The sequence below is a fragment of the Equus przewalskii genome, chromosome 5 (genome assembly GCF_037783145.1).
Source record: "Equus przewalskii isolate Varuska chromosome 5, EquPr2, whole genome shotgun sequence".
In the NCBI taxonomy this organism is placed as follows: Eukaryota; Metazoa; Chordata; class Mammalia; order Perissodactyla; family Equidae; genus Equus; species Equus przewalskii.
Genome location: NC_091835.1, coordinates 15,210,325 through 15,234,494, shown reverse-complemented (window position 1 = coordinate 15,234,494; position 24,170 = coordinate 15,210,325). Strand labels below are relative to the sequence as shown.

The 24,170-nt window shown below is 40.9% G+C and overlaps 1 protein-coding gene across 15 annotated transcripts in view; it reads left to right on the top strand.

Moving 5' to 3' along the window:
* Positions 1 to 24,170, top strand: part of COL4A4 (collagen type IV alpha 4 chain) — a 121,964-nt gene that overhangs the window by 83,915 nt on the left and 13,879 nt on the right. For 11 of the 15 annotated variants that reach the window (XM_070618420.1, XM_070618413.1, XM_070618423.1 and 8 more), the window contains 11 exons: positions 482 to 663; positions 1,496 to 1,559; positions 4,159 to 4,233; positions 7,698 to 7,805; positions 8,429 to 8,536; positions 14,482 to 14,553; positions 15,690 to 15,818; positions 15,911 to 16,024; positions 17,218 to 17,373; positions 19,522 to 19,629; positions 23,445 to 23,570. In XM_070618420.1, coding sequence (XP_070474521.1) covers positions 482 to 663; positions 1,496 to 1,559; positions 4,159 to 4,233; positions 7,698 to 7,805; positions 8,429 to 8,536; positions 14,482 to 14,553; positions 15,690 to 15,818; positions 15,911 to 16,024; positions 17,218 to 17,373; positions 19,522 to 19,629; positions 23,445 to 23,570 — 1,242 coding nt within the window. Of the gene's footprint in view, positions 1 to 481; positions 664 to 1,495; positions 1,560 to 4,158; positions 4,234 to 7,697; positions 7,806 to 8,428; positions 8,537 to 14,481; positions 14,554 to 15,689; positions 15,819 to 15,910; positions 16,025 to 17,217; positions 17,374 to 19,521; positions 19,643 to 23,444; positions 23,571 to 24,170 lie in introns of all 15 variants that reach the window. The other 4 variants (XR_011539808.1, XR_011539807.1, XR_011539809.1 and 1 more) reach the window with 2 other exon arrangements.

Here is a 24,170-nt window from a genome sequence, read left to right as displayed (position 1 = left end):
AGGTCTGGGGTAGGCGAGACTCTGCCTTACCAACAAGCACCCTCATGCCTGTGCTATTGGTCCTCAGAAACACTGCACAGCAAGGATTTTGACCCTCACGTTTGTGTTCTGTTTCCCAAGTTCAGACTTAATCTGCATGAGACCTGCGTTCTTGTCCTGGCTCTCTCCTTAACTCGTTGTTAGGGGACAAATGTTTTAACTTCTGTGAGTAAGTTCTTCCTCATTTGTGAGATGAGCATATTAAGGCATATGATCCTGCATGCTCGCTCCTACCTCGGATAGCCCTGGGTCTGTTCTCGGGCAGCCTCTTTTACAGTGAGGTCAATGAAGCCAAAAATCATAATGATGTGGCTTGGGCAGGAATTAGGATTCCCAGTACCTTTGGCTTCATCTCCTAAAAGTAGGACCAAGTCTCTCATCCTAACTAGTGCCCAGCCCAAGATTTCCACAAAGAGGTTTGTAACACTTCCAACCCTATCAGGTGATAAAGGCAATCCTGGGATGCAAGGGAGCAGAGGAGAGCCGGGAAGACACGGACCACCTGGATTTCACAGAGGAGAGCCTGGTAGAAATGGGCAGCCGGGGCTTCCTGGACCCCCAGGCCCTCCAGGCTCCCCGGGGCTGAGAGGAATCATTGGTTTTCCAGGATTTCCAGGTGACCAGGTAAGTGGCTGTTGTTTGGAGAGGAAAGAAATAATAAAACTTTTCTGCTCTAGGGGTGCCCATAAGGAGTCATTATTTGCCAGTGTATATCATTGTCTTTTTTCTGGCTTTTAGAATGTAAGCGGTATGCTGAGGGAAGAATGGAGCCTTCTAGAAGGCCATGATGTAACTTTAAGTTCTGACCAGCGCTCATGCCTGGTTCCCGTGATATAGAATGACCCAGCCCGGTCTAAACAGCTCCATAGACACTTGCCTCAAGACTGCTGGTTTTCCAGAATATGGCGTCATCTGAAAAATGACCCAAATTCTGATTTCTCAGCCTTCCTGTCTGACTGCAGATATCACAGATTTTGCTGTAAATACATTTGGTCTTCACAATCATGAATAAAATACCCCTTGAGAAGCCAAGAGACACAATAAATATAGTGATATATATCACAACTTCTGGAAAATGCATAATATAATTTGCTACCCATGTTTTGGAATAAAATAGATTTTTAAAGTTTTGGGTATGAAATGACTTCTAATACTATTTTATTTAGTATCAACTTTTTCATTCACAACTTAAAGTTATGTGATGCCATTACTCTTTTGCAATCAGATATAGAGAATTGGATCCTACCTATTGGTATCTCTAATTCCGCAAGAGTTTTATCAACTTTTAAAAAGTAGACACATAGTAGTATGCTTGCAATACATTTCCAATTTTCTTTACCACTGCAAATTATAAAAAGAATGGGTTATGGAAAATTATAACTGGATCATACCATGCATGTGTCATTTGTATTTGAAACCCAATTAAGGTCTTACTTCTGTTTCATTAAACTCTCAGGGTCAGCCGGGTTCTCCAGGGCCCCCTGGACTTTCAGGAGTTGATGGAAGGAGAGGACCTAAAGGTATGGTTTCGAAATACAGCAGCCATCCATCAAGCTCATAGTCCTGGGCGTTTGTAATGTTGTAAGCAAGCACCTTTGGCATGAACAGTAAAGTATATCAAAAGAACAACTTTTTAGACTCTACCAGATCATCAAACCCTCAAGACCCAAATCATCCACATTTGCCATTCAGATCCAAGAGTACCAGAGAGAAAACAGCATGCCTGCAGGGCACAGCAGGTCCTCCTCCTCAGGGGGAGTCCTTGCAGCAGTCCTTGTAGTGACTGAAGCTTCATAAGTGACAGCTCAGGAGCAAGGAGACCTGATCCACATCAGTAGGCAGTGTCCACCTTGTCTTAGAAGCCCCATGCCCCACAGGAGCCAGGATCTCTTCTAAGGACTCCATAGGTATAGCTTTTAGTGTCCCAGTTACAAGAGTCACAGTATACAGAGAAGGCTAAAGCCATGACTTCTCACCAGATGTTGATAGTCCACTTAAGAATTTCTGGGCCACATGTAACTTACAATTGGGTTCTTTTTACCATAAGACAAGACTCAGCACATGTTTTTTTTGCAAAGGGCCAGATCAGAAATATTTTCAGCTATGTGGTCTCTGTCACAAATTCTTGATTGTGCATGAAAGCACTTATAGCATGAAAGCTGCCATAGACAATACACAAACACAGGTGCATGGCTATGTGCCAATAAAACTTTATTTACAAAACAGGCTGCATGTCTTAGTTTTAGTTACCTTGTGCCAAAAATAGCGTTGCCTTGTAACACAATTGACATTCTATCTCATCAGGTTTCCAGGGAAAGAGAAGTAGAAGGTTAACTCAAGGTCAAAAATGTCCTTAGAGAAAGGCAGCTCTCATTAATCCTTTATCCAGACAAACAAACAAAATCAGGATATCTTAAATTGCAATGTTTGCATTGCATATTTTCATTATCTTTGTATACCATTGGGTTAATATTTTTCTTTAAATCTACTTTAAAATGATTCACCTTTTTAACATAGCCTTAACCTCACTATCTGTGAATCCACAGACTTGAAATGCAGTTATATTTTATTCTAATACAGATTAAAATAAATAACTTTAAAATATAAAGCAGTAATTAATGAACCACCTAAAAATCTTCTCCCTTCCCACCAATGAAACATGCTTTACACTTTGAGAGACACTCCATAGATAATATGATAATTGCTGTAAGAAAAAATGAACTACACATACTTATTTATTCCAAAAGACTAATCTAGGTCTCTTCCTCAGAAATGGTTACAAATAGGGAAGTTTTCATATTTGATTTTGATATTTTATAGCTTCAAGGTTCAGAACTTGCTCCTCTTCTACTTACCTATCAATTTATTATGGTCCCTTTGCCTCTCTCAATGAACAAACCTACCTCTTCTCATTTCCTTTACACTTGGATGAGGCCATGTTTGCAAGGAACTGAAATGCACTCAAGGTACCTGGAGTAAAAACTGTCTTCTGGGGTCCACAGATAGAAGCTGTAATTCCACCAGACCATAAAGCTCATGGCACTCAGCCCCTAGGCAACCCGTGGTTTCTCTCTTGAAACATTTCTGCTTTTCTCCATGGTCTGCTTTTTACTTACCTGCCTACCAACTGGCTTCATAACCCTCTATTCAGTGTCCTTTCTGGATCTGTATGGATCTGTTTGGATGGCTTATCAACATGCTCTGAATCAGGGCATCATAATGATCTACACCATGATAATCCTGTTGGTTTCTGCCTCAATACCCAAGGACCTCAAATTCTCACTTTTTATTCCAACTTCTCAAGGAAAGACTGGCTGACCTGGGATGGACCAGATTCCTACCCCTCAAACAATCAGCCACAATTATGAGTAGGGTCAGGTGGAAGAGAACCTTCCACAAGGTCCGGGTGGGACCCCTTAAGAAGGAATGTTGGTGTGCAGCTACTATAAAACATGCCTGATTAGCTCTCTTGTTCACTCACAATGCCATCTATTATCTTGCCCTTCCCCACCACATCATTTTGAGTCCTCTATTTATAACTGGCTCCCAGCTATAATGTAAGTCCTTGTGTCCAAAGAGGATGCAGCAGTCGTGTGGAACAGCTCTGTGGGCCTGTGGGAGTCTTTGCCTATAATGACCTGTGAATGTGCCGTCTCTTATGAAGTCATCAATGAAGTGTGCCTTTGTGATTTTGAGTTGAGCTTCCTTGCAGAGAACTTCAAATGTGATTGCAGCAGCTGAAACAGTGACAAGTTCTGCTTTTTGTTTCTAAAACACAATATAATGATATAGTCGCTCAATGCCAAGTAATTTCTTAATAGATAGCTAAATTTGAAACTATTTTGTGGAATTTAAAAATTCAAACTTATTAAGATCTATAATTTCTTATGATTGTTATGAACTATAAAATTGTACATGTGTGTGTATGTGTGTTTAAACCACATCTTGCATCTATGTTTCCATTTGTTCTGATGTAGGAAAAAAAGCATTTTTTCAAAAATCTGCTGGAATATTTGAAGATAGACTATAAAGACAAATACCATGAAAGTTATTAAGTCACTTGTATGAGGCAAAATTAAATTCTCTTATATAATATTGTGTGCATTTTATCATTTACAGGAAACAAAGGTGACCTTGCAAGTCAGTTTGGCCCCCCTGGTCCAAATGGTGAGCCAGGTAGCCCTGGATGTCCAGGTATAGCTACACATTTTTCTTATTAAAACAAAAAAGAATAAGTTTGGGTTGAGAGTACTTACTTTATCCTCCTAGCTGGTGATGATTGTATCAATAGTTTCTTTCCCCTTAGCCCATTAAGATACAAATCAGAAGGATTATGTGTAAACATTGCCATCACATCCCTGGCCTAGAAAGACACTAGGATTATACACCAGGGACTCGCAATCTTTTTTCCACCATGGCTCTCCCATGACCAATGATGTTGACATAACAATACACTGCCCTGGGCATGCCCAGATTTTGACACAGTTGAAAATGAATTTCCGGCTATTTTGCAATCTCCATAATTAAAAATTCGACGTTAGCAGTAACCACTCACACTGACTGCACCTGCAGGTTGTCATCCCAGCCCTTTTCTCTCCCACTCAGAAAAGCACATGTGAATGCCAGGGAGGAGTGCCGTTATTGAAATATTGTTGAATATCTCATTAACTCAATATCTAGTCTACTAAAACCCAAACCAAACAAATGTAAAACCTCAACACCATGAGTAAATCTAAGTTGTTCAAAACGGTACTTTAACAATTGACATGGAATCACTCAGAAGGGATTGGGACCTACAGTGAATTCTTGCTCTCCTGTCAAGGCTGCAGCTGGCTACGGTAGATGACCCACATACCCTTGAACTTAGTAATCCAACTCATAGGAATTTAGCTTGAGTCGGTAATCAGACAAGTGTGCAGAGATACATGCACAGGGATATCCACTGCATGGAGAGAACAAATGTCCATCCACAGATGATTGCTTCAGGAGTTATGTCCAGAGTCATTCAACTGATAGGGGAAGGTTAGAAACCAGGTTCATGTTTAAACGAGTCCCTTGTAAATGAAAACATCTCATAGTAATAGTTTTGTGCATTATCTTAACATTCTCTCTGGCAATAGCCATGTTTCGTTCCATGCAACAGAAAGAACATCTGAGCAGAACTGCTAGGGGCGTTTTATTTCTTTGTTTTTAAACCCTATCATTGCTAAAATGGAAGTCTAACAGAAAAACAAGCTATTACAGTGGTAAAAACTTTCTTTCCCACTCTCTTTCATATGGGTCTTTTACCTCTGACATGGTCAATAAATTTAGATAATAGAATACTAAAATGTATAGGTGTACATTTGGAGGGGAAAATGGTTTTGAGGTTAGCATTATGGGGGTTCATAATAATACCAGAATGAGAAGTCTCAGAAAAGAAAATCAGTGGCTCAAAGTCAACCTCCATTATTATTACTGTGTATATGGTCTTGGGCAAGTTGCTTTTCATCTCTGAGCTTAGTTTCCTAATCTATAAATGGGCCCTCTGCATATTACAGTACTGTTCTGAGAATCCAATGAGATTCCCTCAAAGCAATTTATAAAGTGAAAATTTACACTTTATAAAGGGGATTACATGAGTGCATTGGGTTCAGTTCTACACAAATGTAAAGTGTCATTGTCATTGTCATCATTATCATCAGCCAGCAAAACACTGAGATTCTTCCACACTTACTGGTATTTTTATGTAAACCCTGAAGACAGTGAGAATTTACAAGCTGAAAGTAGTCAAAAATGGAGGCCTTTGGTATTACCTAACATTTTACGTTAAAAAATCATAAATCTGAGTTATTTTATACTTAAGCTAACTTTTTCAAGAAAATTCACCTTGGTGTAATTTCCCTGGTGTCCTGTGGTTATCACCATTTAAATTGTTCTTTTTCCCATATGCCATAGCTTTAGCTTAAAAATTTTAAATTACATCCTATGTTATTCACCAGCACAGAGTTTACCTAAATACACAATTTCCATTGACTGGAAAAAGCTGCATTGACTTTGAAGTTGCCTAAGGAGAAGGCACAGATCTGCTGCCTGTCTCAGGGGATTATATATGAGTGTACTGGGTTCAGTTCTTCCTTGCCTCTTCAATTCAGAGAGAAAATACAGTACAGATTGACGCAGACGGTCTGTTCTTAATACAACCGCGACTGGGGAAGCAAGTTTTTTAATGCTTCAGATTTTTCATTTGGAGATGAAATAAAGCTGTCTCCCCTTTACTGCAGGAATGTTTTCAGGATAAATAAAATAACACACAGTGAGGCGCATAGATCTTAAATTCAATCAGGGAACAGGTATAGACTAACACAGGCTTGTTTCATATGTGCTATAATAAATAATGACTAACTCCCTCATGGGTTTGTAAATGCAGAGCTATATATACTTTTTTGTAGATATAACTGGTCCTTTTCAGCACAGACTATTGGCTTATCCTGTAACTATGAATTGTATTAAAGTCGTACATTGTAAATAAACACATGGCAAATAGTCATCTTCTTTAGTAATCAAAGAAATGTAATTAAAGTAAGCGTGAAATATCATTTCATCCTTATTAAATTAGCAAGAAAACAAGCCAACAAACCAAAAAGTCCTCGGTGAGCACGTGGCATGATCATGGAGCTGCGAGTGGGTTACACGTAGTAGTGGTGTGAGTTGGTGCAGCATTTATCCAAACCATTTGGCAACCTCTATCAAGAACCACATGCTGAATGGTGGATTCTAGAAGACTAGGGAACAACGGAACTGCTCTCTTCAGCAAGTGACTGTCCCGAGAAAGGAACTGTAGCAGATTTTTTTTAAACTTAAGGGCTGTATCAACTGGATGCCATGTGTTGTTCTGGAATGGAACACAAGGTGGACAAGCCAGCTGTAGAGGACATTAAGGGGTTGGGGTTGGGAGAACTCAAGTACGGAATGAATCTTAGATGATATTAAGGATTGTTATTAATTTTCTTGGCTGTGGTAATGTTATTTCGGCCACATAGGAGTATGCTCTTATTTTTCAGACATACTTCCTGAAGTATTTAGGGATGGAATTCCATGATATCTGTGGTTTACTTTAAAATACTTCAGCATTTTAAAATTCATTTAAAAAGAACCAAAATACACTATTTTACCTAGAAATTCTACTCCTAGGATTTTTTCCTAAGGAAAGAATTTAATAGGCAAAAAAGAGATTAAGGATGGACAGAGATTATTATGCATAACAGCAAAGAGTTAGAAATAAATGGAATGGCCAATAGTAGGAGAAAATTAGATTAATTAATTTAATTAATATTAACTCAGTAAGCTATCAGCCAGTCACTTAAAAATGATAATTGGGAAAACAATGACAAACTTGGAAAATTATTTATGATACAATGCTAATTTAAAAATCAGAATGTAAAATTGTGAGTATTACTTACACATTGTTTGCATATGAAAAACTATGTCAAGGTGGTGGAATTATAGGTGTTCTGTTTTCAATTTTTCCTTCATATTATCTTTTCAATAGAAAAGTTTTAAAATATAAAAAACTAAGGATAGAAAAGAATGGCAAGGGCTGGAGTTGGAGGTTTTATAGATTCGCTGCCTCAAAGAGTAACTACACCCACTCAGATGTTTGATATTTCTTTCTTTAGGACATTTTGGAGCTCCTGGAGAGCAGGGCTTGCCTGGTGTTCAAGGATCCAGGGGACCACCTGGAAGACCAGGACTGCCTGGCTCCTCTGGACCACCAGGGTGTCCAGGTACATTGAAAGGAGCCTGGAAACTCCCTGGGTGCTTATCTGTCTCTTGGTGTATAGGAAAGAGCCAGCTTCCACTTAGACCTGGGTTCAGATCTGGCTCTGCCATTTTCCAGACCTGTGACTTTGGAAAAGTCACTTAAACTTACCTATCCGTCCCCTGTAGTTGGAGCTAGTCCTAGCTCACTGGGTTGGTCTGGGGGTAAGACAACACCTGATAAGCACTTAGCAGGTTGCCAGGCATGAAGTGATGGTTTGACAGACAAAAGCTGCTTTGCAGCCCTCCCTAATTCACCTGCCATTCAGGATGCTGGTTTTCTTTTCTCCATTAGACTTAAGGTAAATACCACACATACACACAGCATTTTAACAGCTCCTCCGCCTCCTGCCGATTCAGAATAAAGTGAGAGCTTAAAATTGTAATTGGCAACTTTAATCACTCAAAAGTGTATTTTCTCCTCCTGAGGTTAAGTGTATTTTTCTCCCTCTAGTTAGGAGATCTAGGGAAAAAAGTAGTAAGACAATGTTCCCGGTTACCCGCATATAGAAGAAGATAGATGACCTTCCCAGTTAATGTGACTCATATATCATCTGGGTGCCTGCAGAACCCCTTCTGTCATCCTCAGGTAATCAAGGGGTGCCTGGGCTGGAAGGACATCCAGGAGAGATGGGGGATCCTGGGCCAAGAGGCCTCATGGGGGATCCAGGGACACCAGGTCTTCCGGGAATAAAAGGTGAGTCAAAAGGAAGCCTGACCCATCAGAAAGCTGCAGCCCAATAAAGGCAAATTCATAGCATCTTTCCTGCACCCAGTGACATTGCACCTGCTCGTGGCTTTTTCCCACAGATGTCCATTCGCACTTTCCTAGTCTTTCTCGCTCAAGGCTTCAGGCAACGCTCATCCAGTCTCTTGACCTGCCTTCTACCAAAGTGATGGTGCTGCCCTCTCATTTTTGAGGGCATTTCCCCCAGTGTTTTCCATCATGTTCAAGCCTATGCATTTATTCTCCTCCCAATAGTTAAGGTCCTATTACATCTTGATTCTGTGTTAGACACTCAGTACACAATTCTGAAGAAAATAAACATGGTTCCTGCCTTCATGGAGCTCATAGTTTAGTAGAAGAGACAGATATTAAAAAAATATATGTAAATAAATATATAATTACCAATTATGATACGTGGAAGGAGGAGGAAAGAATAAGATGCTTTGAAGAAAGAGTAACTAGTGTTCATTATCTTTGTTAGATAAAGAAACATTTTTTCCTGGTCGAATCTTTTGGCCTTTACATATGATAGTAGACTGGTTATAATGATATAATATAACATAATATAATATAAATTTGTTTTTAATAAATCTTAATACCCTCCATTCATCCATGGGGCTTATTCCCTTTCAGTCCATTTCTTTCATTTTAGAAAAAATCTTTTTTCCATGAATACTTTGAGTATACCTCTAGCGTAACACTTATGTTGTATCATATTTGTTTGTTTAGAGGTCTCTCTCACCAAGTAGAATATGATTTTTTAGAAAGCAAGAACCATTTTTACATCCTTGGCACCCAGTAGATACCCAATAAGCCTGCTGATTGGTTATTGTAAGTATTTTTAAATTTACAAATAAGTTAATAAATGAAGGGACCGGCAAAGGGAAGAAGGAACAACTCAGTTGAGGGTCTTCACCTCAACCAACACTTGAAGGTTTGAGCCTTCCTGGGTGGATTTCTGTAACCAAGCCCCCTCTGTCTCTTCCTCCCTCCCTGGTCCTCCACTTACCTGCTGCTTGTTGACTCATATGCGTATTAAATTTTGGTAAGATCGAAAGTACCTCCTCTCAGAAGAGTTGCAAACCCCTCCTTTTGGGCTTAATCATTTTATTGTTTTAGAATCCAAATAATGTTTTTCCACACTCTCATCTCTTCACTCATCAGGTAGCTTTCAAATCATTCCAGTTTTCCAGCGAGTAGTAGTGTGGTGTGTGTTACCTGGTGCAATTCCACAGAGAGGGAAGCCATTTATTTTGGAAAGTTGGTACACGTATGGATTTCCGTGCAGCTAAATATTATTTGGCTTATAATTCCCATCACTACACAAGATATCTTTGCACTCTTCTTCTCCCTCTTCATTGGCTTTTTTTTTTTAAAGATTTTATTTTTTTCCTTTTTCTCCCCAAAGCACCCCGGTACATAGTCGTATATTCTTCGTTGTGGGTCCTTCTAGTTGTGGCATGTGGGGCGCCACCTCAGCATGGCTTGATGAGCAGTGCCATGTCCGTGCCCAGGATTCGAACCAACAAAAGACTGGGCTGCCTGCAGCGGAGCGCATGAACTTAACCACTCGGCCACGGGGCCAGCCCCTTCATTGGCTTTTTTAGTAACGTGAAGTCCAGTGATTTGTGACAAATTTAGAGATTCAAGCAAAATGACAATTTCCTTATTTTCAGTTTCCCTAGTGATTCTGGCTGTGTCCTGTGCCTGGCAGTCCCTGCAGCCCTGGTGGGGTACTCTTTGACACTTTTTTGGAGGGTCTAGAAGACGACATTGGTAAAGAACCAAAAGAAAACATTTCCCATTATTAACCACCCCTAGGGAATTTCCACTTCCTCCTACGCCCCTAGTTTAGTAAAATGGTAAGATTTCCAAGCGTCTTGGTACCATAACAATATACACCCCGTTTGTATCAAAGGACCAGGCTCATTTTACTATTGTTATTCTTTCTTCCCTTGAATTAGTTTGCATTTATCACATAACTTCAGCATGATATGTCATTAAAAAACTAACAGCTAATGAATTTGACTGAATAACAAAATTATGGGAAAAATAATCTCCAATCACATCAAATTCTCTGCTTTGAAATAATGAGTTTGTTAAGAAAAGAAGGTGAAGAAATGAGTATCTCAACCCAAATATTCACACCAGTGTACAGACGGACGTTGCAGTGGTGCGTCCTGACCATGCAGTGACACTGTTTCGCTGCAAACAGCCCAACGAACGATTGCCTGGTCTCTAAAAACAAAACAAAACAGTGAAATACATTCCTAAAAATTAAAACATCTACGTTATAAATCCATTGTTGCAGTTTATCATGCTGATATAAAAATGAACCACATTCCGGCAGAAACACTTTGAACTGAGAAACTAAATATTTGAAGTATGTTCTAAATAAGTCAAGGGGACTGATTATCTTGTTTGAACAAACCAGCTGCTGAACTCAAGGTTGTTTGCTTTGCTAGAACAAGCCATATGGATTCTGAGTCCTGCTTGTGTTCAATCAGATTTAAACTTTAACTTAAACATATGCTAAAAATGGCTTGATTCCTAGATTTACGTTTTCAAGTACATGTTCCCCCTAAAAGGAAGTCACTCAATTCTTAGTTGGGCATTCATATAAGATTGGAATAACGGAAACTTAAAGACAATTATCTGTAGTGTGACAACTGTAAAAAATGTGGATTGGGTTATATTGGCTGGTGGTAAGTAAAACGTTTCATAAGAAAAAAGCACCTTGAAATGTCTTTATCAGAAAAGAAATGCCGTGCCCCTTGGAGCTATGAAAATCATAGAAATGCTCTTCCTCCCTTCTCACAACTAGAATGTTCCCCTCCTGCCCCACCCCCATAGCGCTTACCATTCTTGATGTAATTGCCTGTTTATTCTGTCAAGTCAGGGATTGTTTCTCTCTTGCTCCCCGCTGTCTCGTCAGTGCCTGTCACTAGGTACATTTGGGGACTGAAGCTCCGTGGTTTAGGAGACCACGTCCTATGCTCTGTGCATTCCCTCAGTAGGCACACATATATTTTCTGAATTAAAAAAAAAAAGTTTTTTAATCTTATTTCATAATCTGTTTTGATAAGTTTTCAACTTTGTTCAGCCATGACCCAAAGTCACATGGGTCTCTCTTTCCCATCAGCTTTAACATTAGGGTGACCAGCTCTCCCAGTTTGCACTGAAGGGGCTATCTCAGGACACAGAACTTTCAGTGCTAGAACTGCGAAAGGCCCCAACAAACATAGACAGTTGGTCATCCTACTAAAGTATAAATCCGTACAATGACCCCTGGGGCTGGAGCAGCGTTTTCAGGCTGTAGAACAAAAGGAAAGCTCAGAGTGGGAATCCAGTCACGGAGTCGGCTGCCTGGTTGACACAGATGGAAGCTTTGATTAAGATTATGGCTGGAGTGGGAGATTAGATTCTCTGATTGGAGGGAGAGTGCTCCGGCCTGTGAGTGCAGTGTGATGCAGCCTTAAACGATGGTTGTTAAGCAGGAGGACCAGAGAGGTGAATAAAAATTCCTCATTACCAAGGAATGTGCTTTGTTAGCCTAATTGCCTCTCGTCTGCACTGTATATATTTTATGCATGAACAGCTTTCTGATTTAGAGATGGGATTGATAAAAAGCTTTCAGTAAAAAGGAAAAATTGCCCTTAAAACCCTACCCAGATGTAGCTGCATTCAATTTAGAAAGATAACATTGGGTCAGATAAGGGTCGGCCAGTTCAACAATGGCAGGGGCTGAGACTGTGACAACCCAGGATCTGGACGTGTTGATGTGACAATGGAGAGTTGGCAGAAGTTGAGACATTCCACCCCCAGCCAAGTCCCCAAACCATCAATCTTGGTGGCTTAAGCTGGAGATCAAAACACATTGAAATAGCAAAGTGTTCTCAAAAAATTTATTATCATTTGAGATAGATTGCAATAAATATCCAGATTTGGCAGATGAAGGTCCGTGTGTTCCTTTGGTGCAAACTTGAAACGTTCGCTCATAAATAGGAAAAAGGATTGGAAAATAAACTCAGCCAGAACTGTTAAAAGTGGTTAGGAAATAAGAGCTTTAGGGAAAATAAGGGCGCATTCCCATTTTTTGTTGTTGTTGTTGCAAGGAAATATGGCTCATTTGCACCAATCCAAAGTCTAGATTTTAAAAATAGAATAACTGTCTGTTCAAGTACTGAAAATAAATAGAAGAGAACCAACCGACTGTTCCATCTTCTAAGAAGAAGCCCAGAGAGGACTTGCTTTAATGAATAAATGATAATTAGCACTTGAATTATTTATCTACAAATGGACAACTCCAACTTCCCTAAATCTTATGCATCCTGTAAATCTGTCAAAGGAAGATGTGACATGCAAACAGAAATTGTAGTCCATTCGTTTTTATAGCTTTCTCTCCACCCCTTGAGTTCCTCACCCTCCTTGTTCCACATTTTCTCACTCATTCATTCTCACTCTCACTCACTCACTCATTCAACAAACATCTATTGAACACCTACTATGTGTCAGGAGATATGCTGAGTGGGGGGATAGAAAGACATAGAACCTGGTCTTGCACTCAATCAATTTACCCCAAATAAACCAGTCCCCCAAAGACGCGATTGTTGTACAATGTGGGACAGGCAGCAGCATAAGAACGTAGAGGGAGCTCTATGTAGGTACCTTGGGGGTAGGTGAGGGGCAATTTGTGTGTGTTAGTCATAGAAACTGAGGGTGTTATTATGGCAAATTCGAAGGCTGTGACCCTAAACTGAGTGAATGGCTGTGCACCGAGGCGCTCTCAGCCTTGGATGAGAAAGAACAGCTGCTGGAGGGAAGATCCATTAGTGAAATAGGCAGGTTACCAGGGTGGGCCAGGGGCTGAGGAGAAGATTCGTTCCCTCGCATCAATCAGCAGGACAAGACGTGTGTGAAGCACCTGGCAGAGGACTCAGCACATGGGATGTTCTGTACATGTTAGTTAACTGCCTTCTTCCCTTCCTCTTCCCCTCCTTTCCTCCTTTTTCTTCTCTCTACTCCCTCCCTATAAATCTACATATGATATGTTATAAATATCTCTATATATCTATATACTTATATTGGTTTATAGGTGTTCAGTGTTAGTGACAGTTTAAGTAAATTCAGGTTGATAGATGTCTCCTTAGAGAACTATACTGATGTCTGATGGAAGGTTCTGAGAGCAGATCAGACATCAAGGAGATCATATCTAACTATGGAGAATGGCATTTTCAGTGATCATCAGGAAATAGATTTAGTTTCTGTAAAGAGGCATCAGAATGGTTCCCTTTGAAAGAACTAGATGCAAAGAAATAGCCGCAGCCAAACTTGACTGGCAAGCCTGTTCTTTGTGAGTAGCACCATGCTCAAAAAATATAATTAGGTAGGGCATGTATTCCCCAGTGTGTACGCCACAGACCCACCTGTCCTTATTGTATTACTACATTTGCCTGACTAGATCCTGAAGAAATTAGAATCTGCAGGCTGTGGCTGAGTGGGAAGATCCTAGCAAGGGAGGAAGGAAGCTTGGGTTTGCTCCTGTCCAATCTCTTTCCTCATCTGGGATGACTTTATTGTCATAAAATGGAAGGTCACTTTCTACACCAAGATTCAGTAATTCTGGACTGTATCTGGTCAGAGAGAGAGAGATGCTTTTGATATGTCATAAACCAACAGCAGTACTTTAAAACCAAAGAAATGCATGTGCTAAGCTGTCTTGGCAGAAAACCTCCATCAAATGAACGTGTTAAATAATAATCACTGGCATGGACTCAGCCCTGATAATGGTGCGATCGCGTGGTTCCGGTCTGGAGAATGTCTGTCTCCATGAGCACACCCTCCGCTGGGTGGTGTCCAGTGAACATTAACAGCTGGTCTTGCTCTGTGGGTCACAGGCTTGTGATGTGTTTCAGGTCCCCCAGGGTCACCCGGCCTGAATGGCTTGCATGGTTTAAAGGGTCAGAAAGGAAGCGAAGGCGCTTCAGGTAAGAGAAAATCATTTGTGAGAGACTGAACTGCAACCGTAAGATACCTCTGGTGTTTCTCATATCGCAAGATTTGGGGTACAAAACTAAGAAACTGGCTTAACTTAGAGACACAATATCGGAACTATTTTCAGTGTTGCAGAGGACTTATATAAAAAGGACGTTTGAGGAAACTCTATTTCAGAAGGAATGGTTGGTTAACAGTGCCCTTGTTGATATTGCTTGGGACTATCTACTAAAAATACTCTGAATAGTTGCTTAAGTGGAGCTCGATTTCAAAATGTTATGCATAACAAATAAATAGCTGGGGTTTTTTGGGATATTGTTTTGTTTTAAGTGTAGTAATGCCAAATACGACCACGTGGCTCTAATTAGTCAGCATCCCTCAATAGCTGTGGCTGAAACAAATTACCTGAACAAATTGCTGTTATTTTTGATATCACAAAGAGGTTATTCTTCAACTGCATTTTAGCTTGTCCTCTTGTTTTAGTATAACGCACATTTGTTGCATTACTTTCTCAGAAAAATAGCTCATTACCAGACAAGGTAACTGCAACCAGACATGCAGATTTGAGGGGTTGTGGGAAAAGTTAAGTCGTTGCACTGCTAGGTTTGAATCTGTTGTTGGAGAGAGAAAATCTTCATACAGTTTGGAAGTTCAAGACGTAATTTCGGTCACTTAGGATTCATTTAGTGGCTCTTCCAAATAGTTGATAAAATGTGTGCCCCCTCTAAGAAGCCAAGGATATTCTCCCTTTCAATGAGAAACTCCGCAATAGTTCTATTTACATGCCAGTTTCCACCTTCAATTTCAAACCAGTTTATTCATAATTACTTATAGTTGGATCTCATTTGGGGCTGGAGGGTTGGTGTTGTCACTAAGCTGTGGTTTTTTTTTTTTTTAAATCTGGGAATTAACCATAAAGTAAATCAAGCCTATGGTGGACCAGTGTGATGGGTCGTAAGAGAGTAAATGGCCACTGCAGCCATTTAGATCTCCGTTGCACCCAGTGGTTGGTCTCTACAGAACCAACCACCTCCCTGTCACACCCAAATTTGGAAGCAGTTCCTTTCCAGGCACCACAACAGGGACAAACAGGGAGAAGACGCGTGCTAACGCTGGTTTCCTCATTAAGGTTTGCATGAAGTGGGTCCACGCGGCCCAGTGGGAATACCTGGGCTGAAAGGGGAGACGGGAGACCCCGGGAGCCCAGGAATTTCTCCTCCAGGGCTTTTTGGAGAAAAAGGTCCTCCAGGGCCCCCAGGTAAGAAGCAGCATGCTTTCCCCCTCTCTCCATAACGAAATCAAAACCTTCCAAATGTAATGAGACTAACATCTGGACATGTCCCTCCTCAGGGAGACCTGGACCACCTGGCCCTGCAGGTGCCACAGGAAGAGCTCCTACGGGTGACATTCCTGACTCGGGTCCACCTGGAGATCAGGGACCTCCTGGCCCCGATGGTCTGAGAGGTATGAGACAATCATGGCAGAACGCTGATGCTCCTTTCCTTAGATGCTGCCGCTCCCTAGGGATGTAGGAGCAGGGAACGGCAGAGTAGAAGCAGCTTAGCAGCCCCATCAATTTGGCAGATGGAAAAGGTGGGAATGTGGGCAGTGATGGGCTGTAAGGACCAGAGCTTAGGCCCCTCACTCTTCTATTTCAACTCTATCAGACCGACTCTCTATGGGTACCAACTGTGACTGCAAGCAAGCCTTTCCCATCGCCAGCTTGAGGCTGACCATGAGGGTTCAGAAGTGGCTAGCTGGAGGAATCGCATCCTATTTGTTGGTCTCTTGCACCTACCACATAAACCACTGCCCCTGGCCCAGAGTGACAGGACCTAGGTCTGGCATATGCACGGAAACAGAGTCTCTTCATGTGCTGCCAACAGTACATTTCATTCCTCTCATCACTTCGCAGGGACAAACTCTAGCAAGGCGGTGTTTCACAAAGTAGGGTTGGACTAGAGCTGGCTGGGGAGTTGGAAAAAGAGCGTGGCTCAGTACAGTGTTCTGTAAATTAACCACATTCCTACTAATTCATAGAACTCCTCTAGAGAGACACGAGCCCAATGCCTTTACATCTTTAGAATTTTAGTAAGGGTGGGATAAAATATTATATAATTCTATTTTACACTGAGAACAATGAAAGTGCCTACAAATGTGTTATAGAAACTAATTTGGAACAGAATTTAGGCTCAATTCCTATGTGTACACACTTGTTTTCAAATAGGACTATAAATTTCATTGAGTGAACATTCCTTTCCTATCAGCCAGATTTTCTCAAAGCCTATTATCTATCTGTCCATCCGTCCATCCATCCATCCACCCATCCATCCACTGTATTGAAGCAGTGGGATGGCAGTGCAAAGAAAACTCGTAAACTGATTCTTCCAAAAGGGATGATTCTGAGGGGAAGAAGCCTTTGCTTGTGCTCATTTCATCTAATAGTTATTAACAGACTATTTACACCATATCTCAACTTGGGCTGCATGAGATATCCTCGCTTTCATTTCCGATCCTATTGACTTTCTTATTCTTCTAATTTGCTCCATCTCTCGCTTACAAATCATTCAATTACCTTCCTTAAGAAGCTCTTGGGGAGCCAGCACATACATTTATCTTTGACTGAAGGAATCTTTTTGCCTCCTCCTTATGGTCAGGAACACCTGGGCCTCCCGGCCCCCCTGGGAGTGTCGACCTTCTGAGAGGGGAACCAGGTGACCGTGGTCTTCCAGGGCCACCAGGTCCCCCAGGCCCCCCAGGCCCTCCAGGACACAAAGGCTTCCCAGGGTGTGATGGAAAAGACGGCCAGAAAGGTATGGATGCAAGTTGTTCCTTAACATGAAGATTTTCCTTATTTTGCCTGTAAGGGTCTGGGGTACTGCACCACCATGAGTTAATTCCTATTTCCCATGGAAACAGTGACTACATTTCCAAAATGTCCTGACTTTCCCAGAGTCCTAAAGTTTGGGTAAATGATGGACAAGTGCAAAGAAGAAACACAAATTCATTATTATCCCCAAATAACATACTTGTTAATCTTCTAGACCAGGACTGAACAAGAGAAATACAATGCAAGCGACACATGTAATTAAAAGATGTAGTAGCCACATTTTAAAAAGTAAAAAGAAATGAGTGAAATTAACTTTCACACTTTATTTCATTTAACATAATATATTCAGATGTTATTATTTTAACATATAATTAATACAGATCATCAATGGGATGATCATGGCTGGTTGTACAAACCTAGATCTTCCCTCAAATAAGATAGTCCTCCTTTCCACCTTTCAAATCCGTGCGCATTTTACACTTAAAGCACGACGCACTTTGGACTTGTCAATTTCAAGTGTTCAATAGCCACAAGTGGTCAGTGGCTTCTTTATTGGACAGCTCAATTTTAGACTGTTGACTTTGCTCTTTTATATTCATGACAGAGTCCCCATGACTGAATTTCCCCACTATTTAAGGCTAAAATATTTATTTTAATTCATTTTTACCTAACTGCACATATTTAGGGACTTTAGTTTTTGGTCACCAGGATTTCAGAGAATTATTAGGTCCATAGACCTTTATGTTGAAAAGGGTCCAATAATGATTCTCCATTTTAACTCCCTTATGTTATAACTAAGGAAGCTGTATACCACAGAAGTGAATGTTGACGTTTGCAGGAGTCCAATAACTAGAACTCTGCCTGACTTCTGAACCAAATATGAAAGAAGGCAAAACATTAGGGAAGAGGGGAGATCAAAATCACAGTGAGGCTTCCATGACTACAATGCAAATGGCATCTCTGGAATTGTGCAGTGCACAACCTTTACAATAGTACACAGCAACCCTCTTCACCTTTATTAGCAATAAAATCAATTTTCAGAAAATGTGGCTTGTATCTGAAGGTATACGGACTTCCAGTTATTGAACCTCAGAACTGGACACCAAGAGGAAGGAGGAGGGGACTGGCTATACAATCTTGTCCCTCTCTCAAATAAGACCTTCCCCCTCAGTTGTTACTCTAGAGAATGAACTTCGACCTGGAAATAAACTTCAGGATTGGGAAAATAGCATGGCATATAAGTAACAGTGACCTACAAATGATATATAAAGAGAAATATTGGTGGAACCACCAACCATCCTTCTTAACTCCCATTGCAATGGGCATACGGGCCAAAGACTGCCCAACTGAAAAAGATGAGGGGCTTCCTCAGTTTACCTTTTTAGACTTACACAGTGGGAAAAATTTTATCTATTCCATAAGCATTTATTAGGCACCTACAGGAATATAGCAGAGAACATATTTAAACAGATTCCCCTCTTATTAAGCACACAGTTTCCTGGGGGAAGACAGACATTCTCACCAAAGGATCCACTGCTGTCAACTGAGATGAGTACCCTGAGCAAAGGGACACACTTCTATGAGAGCTCATCAAAAAGCCATGGGACTTGGGGTGGGGTTCAAGGGAGGGCTTCCCAGAGGAAGTGAGGCTCCATCTGCACTCTACAGAATGAGGAGGACTTCATGGACCAGGAGGAAAAGAAGGAACAGCATATGCGAGGCACTGAGTGGCTGGTGTGGCTGAAACAGAGTGAGGAAGAGAGTGGGGGGAACTCAGGGCCAGAGCACGTCGCCCTCAGACAGCAAGGCCTCTTTCCTTTTTGTCCCTTCAGTTCCAGTCTTTTGAGCATCTCCACGGAAAGTTCAGCATTCCAGGGCTTTTCGTTCTAATTTAGTTTTGTCTTGATCATGGAACCATTTTCCTTAGTCCCTTTGACAGATTATTGTGTTTCCTTCAGACAGAGGCAACTCTTCTCAGCCTCACAGAAAAAAGTGGGAGACCCATCTGGACTCTAAGGCTGACTTTGCTCTGCATTTTCTTGGCGTGAATCTCTGAAGTCAGTCTATCAAACTGTCATTGTCATTATATTGCTTCGTTCCAGTGCCCTCGTTTTTATCTGTTTCCTTGTAGGACCCATGGGATTCCCGGGGCCGCCGGGGCCACCTGGACTTCCTGGGCCACCTGGAGAGAAGGGTTTGCTGGGACCTCCAGGGAGACAGGGGCCCTCTGGCCCTCCGGGTAAGCTTCTGACGCTTAATCATCTCACCCAGCAGCCTACCCACGGTGCTGAGTTTAAACATTTACAGTGAGATGATCTTTCAGGAAGCAATGACTCTGAAATTACCAGCAAATTCTTATGAAGATGTAAAGATGAGACAGATTACATTTCTGATAAAGATTATATTTACTTCAGGCCGCACCACAAAGTCTCAGGTTTGGTAAACTAATATTCTAAGAATGAGTAAGTTTGAAAATCTAGGAGTTGATTTTACATATAATATTTCTAAGGTAAATAAATCTGTGTTTCCTCAAACAAGAGGCAAAGACTGATTTGATTATTGTGTGTGAGGACTGTGTATTCAGTTCCTGTCCCTGAATTCCCATTGATTTTTCTAGATGTTTTATTTAACTTTTTCTGTAAAGTCCATTCGTTCCTATCAAGATGAAAGGCTCAATTTAAGGTCTATGGACAACACATTTTCATCAGAGGGTCAAAGTAAGCCAGGGAAGAATTGGGAGGGCAAACAGACGTGTGCATTTGAGATTGGCAGAAGTGATATCTTTCAGGATCCTAAATCAATATCATGGTAATGTGGTGTCAGTTCAGAATATTTGTCAATCTCCTAAATTAGCACTCCCTAGTTCAAAGAGTAAACTTTAGAATGGATCCTAGTCCAACAGGACAAAGATTCATCTTATCTTTCCTTTCTGTGCATAACCTATAACACTTGGCAAATTAATATGGAATTTTCAGAAGCCTTCAAATGGGCAGAATTTCTCTATATGTTAAATTAGGACATATTCGCCGTGCGGAATCAACTTGAATTTATATTGTGCAAGAGAGTTTCATTTCAGGTCTTTCTAGATATGAAAACTCCATTCCTAAATCATAGCCATTGTTGTCAGTAACACTGATGTGGACTTTTATTCAATAAGATGCCTTCATTCTGCTTGTCATAGATGCTGTCCTCAAATTATTATTTATGTTCTCCGGCAATCTCTTTCACTTTTGTCCTAATTCACAAATTTCAAATCTCTTTCCACCCTATGAAAATTGTTGTGTGGCCTCGTTTTTCGACTTTGGGTGTCTCCAGGTTCCAGAGGTAAGCGTTACTATAAAACTCATAATTTCCTCTAAATCTGGTTCCCAGTCATTTCTGTTCTTGGCTTTCTCCCTGTATTTGCGAGTTAAACTTTGTTACATTTTTATAGATGGGATGCTGTGATTATATTGGGTTTTCATGCTTTCGCTTCCTCGTTACAGATATAGTAACCCCATATTAGTGTCCCAATGCCAAGCCTCATTATAGGTTGTCAAGGCTGTGTAGATCCTCGGTTTATGTAATTTCAACTCAGGCTCAGAATATGAGTACTTTCTCTGTCAAATGCGATAGTACATACCAGTGTAAGTTTCTTTTGTAAATTCTACAATATAAATACAGGGAACATCAGTAAAATAAACAGTATCGACAACATGAAAAGATGGGTCTTCAATACCCAGTAAGGGGCAGTGACAAGCTTTTCCTGTCCCACCCGAAGTCCATTTTCAAGGAGCAAATTTCTTTGTGTGTTAAAATGAAAATACCGTTATTCTTTCCAACTAAGTGTTCACTTAATCCTCCACGAGGCAAAAGCAACGTATTATTTTGTGTCTGGCATTTTCAAAGAGCATAACAAGAGTTTCTCAAAAGAAGAAAAGAAAAATTGTGAATGCATGCATTTATTCTTTCCAGGCATCTGTTATTAACCCTAATGAAAGTTGCCCTAAATACAGACGCCATATATTATTTTTAATGCCCTTAGAAGAGTCTCCTTGGCCCCTTTGTTTCAGCTTCTGGTTTATTAAAAAGTCAAGAAAAGCAAAAACAGAATTTTTAAAAATCCTGCTATTTCAAATGTTTATATTTAAAAATTAAAGTGGTATATTTAATGAATTTTCACTTCAATCCTTTTAGTGTTTCTCGTATATCTTGGATATTTTCCAACCATTAGACACTGATTTCCACCATTCATAGGCTTTACAAGTCAAAAATCAGTGACTGTATATATAAACTCATTTGAAGATAACATCAGAATCTTAAATATGAAACATCAGCCAAATGCCCACCCCTCTTTTCCTTACCTGCTTCCTTCATCCACCACCATGGGTGAATTACCACCAGAATTCACCCGATTATTCAGGGAAAACAGGAAATATTCACATGCATCTCTCTCAAGTCACCCAGAGTGGGAAAGCCAAGTTTTACATGAAACCGTATGTACTGTGAAAATACATCCAAATCAGTGCTGCTTGTGGTTTCATACAATATTTTACAAGAGGTTAAAGTCCGTTTTGCACAGGGACATGAACTACGATGGAGACTATGTCGTTGTTATGGCCACATTTCCTAGGATTTTCTTGCTTCTTTATCATTGCTGTTCTTAAAATTATGTTGCACATTTGTATGAATTTTAAGAAAACCACAACCAATAAATCTTACATTTTAAAGTATGTTGCATTTCTTAGAATTCACGATGCAGAGGTTAAGGGTTCTTAAGGCAGTAGGGTGTGGTGGTTAGGAGCACAGGTTTGGAGCCAGGACATCTTGGATTTTTAATCTAGACTCTGCCATGTGTTAGCTGTGTGCCTTCAGATATGTCACTTATTTACCCGAGCCTGAGTTTTCTTACCCATCACATTCTAATGACAGCAGCCCATACACACAAGCTTGTTGGGAGCGTTTAATCATAAAGCAATTAGGACCTGATAAATGATAAGGCATTCAGTGAGTGCTAGCTGTTATCATTATTGGTTAGCGTTATGATTCTTTCTTTTCCCTTGTGGAATGTTTGCAGGGTGAGTGAATGAAGCTTCAGAAAAAAATGTCTTAAAGTTGTGAAAGTAACCAAGAGGAAAAAATTCCGAACTTTGAGAGCAGTGGCTCTCCACGTGGGATCCCCAGATCAGCACCATCAGCCTCACCTGGGAACATGTTCAATGTGCAAATGTTGGGCCCCAGCCCAGACATGCTGACTCCAGAAACCGTGGGCTCTAACAAGCTGGCCAGATGATTCTGATGTGCTACAGCTTTACAGCGGTGCTTCTCAGCCCTGGCTCACACTGGAATCATCTGGAGAGTTTTAAAAAATTACTGATGCCTGGGTCCCACCCTCAGAAATTCCTATTTAATAAGTCTAGAGCCCCATCTGGCATCAGTGCTTTTCAAAAGCTCCCCAGCTGGGTTAAGGGCACTGCACAGGCCATGTCCTATTCCAATTAAACCAATATTTCTGGGGCTAGACCCAGGCGTCAGTATATTTTTATAATTCCCCTGGATAATTCTAAGGTGCGCTCAGAGTTAAAAGTCATTGCTTTAGCACCCCTAGCGATCCTGAAATTCTATCTAGTTGAGCAATGGACACTATGGGAACTGCAATGTGGAGTCATGAATTAGAGGGACCTTAAGCTGAGTGTTAGCAACCCAATGGCACCTCTCCCAGTGCCACCTGTGGCTGGCACCCCAGTAAAAAGTGGCCCAAAGATGGGAAATCCTGTGAAGGTCATCAAATTATTTCTACCTCAACCAACCTTCACTATGGCTTACTTCTTTTGCCTCCTCTGAGATCCCATTCACTCACTCATTCATTCATCCGTTCATTTATTCAACAAAATACTTGGAAGTTTTTCACGCACCCTGCAGTGAACAAGTCCTGCCTTCATGGAGCTTATATTGGGTTGTTGAACATTCTGGATGACATTTCAGTGTAGTGTTGGAAGCCTGTCTAACTTGAGAATGCAAGAGTTTGTTCGGGAGCGTTTGAATCCATCACACAAGCGGTGATTCCAATTTCAGGTGAACCTGGGCCACCTGCAGATGTGGATTCCTGCCCCCGAATCCCGGGGCTTCCTGGGGTACCAGGCCCAAGAGGCCCAGAAGGAGAGATGGGGCCCCCTGGAATGAGGGGCCCCCCAGGACCAGGTATGAGCCTCAAGCTGATGGTTCTTTATTTGCATCATATATCGCTTCATTGAAAATCTAGGTGTTTTGCTACATAACTTTTTGTATGGAGCCTAAAAAACTGTGAGGATGAAGCAATGAGAATCTCCTTCCCCTTATACATTTTCTCTACATTTTTCCGAAGGCTTAATCATGTACTAACTGAATTGACACATCCCTTCTATTTTTATGTTGAATTCCTACTTAAATCTTTTATACCCAGGCAGCTTTTGGATATGAGGTTTTGAAACCTCTTAGCACAATGGGGTAGATGCTCTATTAATCGTCACTAATAGCTGTTGACTTGGTTTTGAATTAAAAACAATTGAGTTGGGGCTCAGTGGAGCAGAAACAGCCAAGAAGAAGGGAGAAGGAGGTTTATCACGTGGAGGGGGAAGAGGGAAAAGGCGGAAGGTTGCTCTAAATGACGGCCATGTTCATTTAATTGATGTGAGCACTGCTCAGTCGTTGTCAAGGTGGCAGGATCCTTATTTAAGCATTTAAACCAAACCATTCCTTTAAAACGTGTCCTCCATATGGTTTATTTTCTCTTCACATATCTCCACTACATTGGGTAATTTA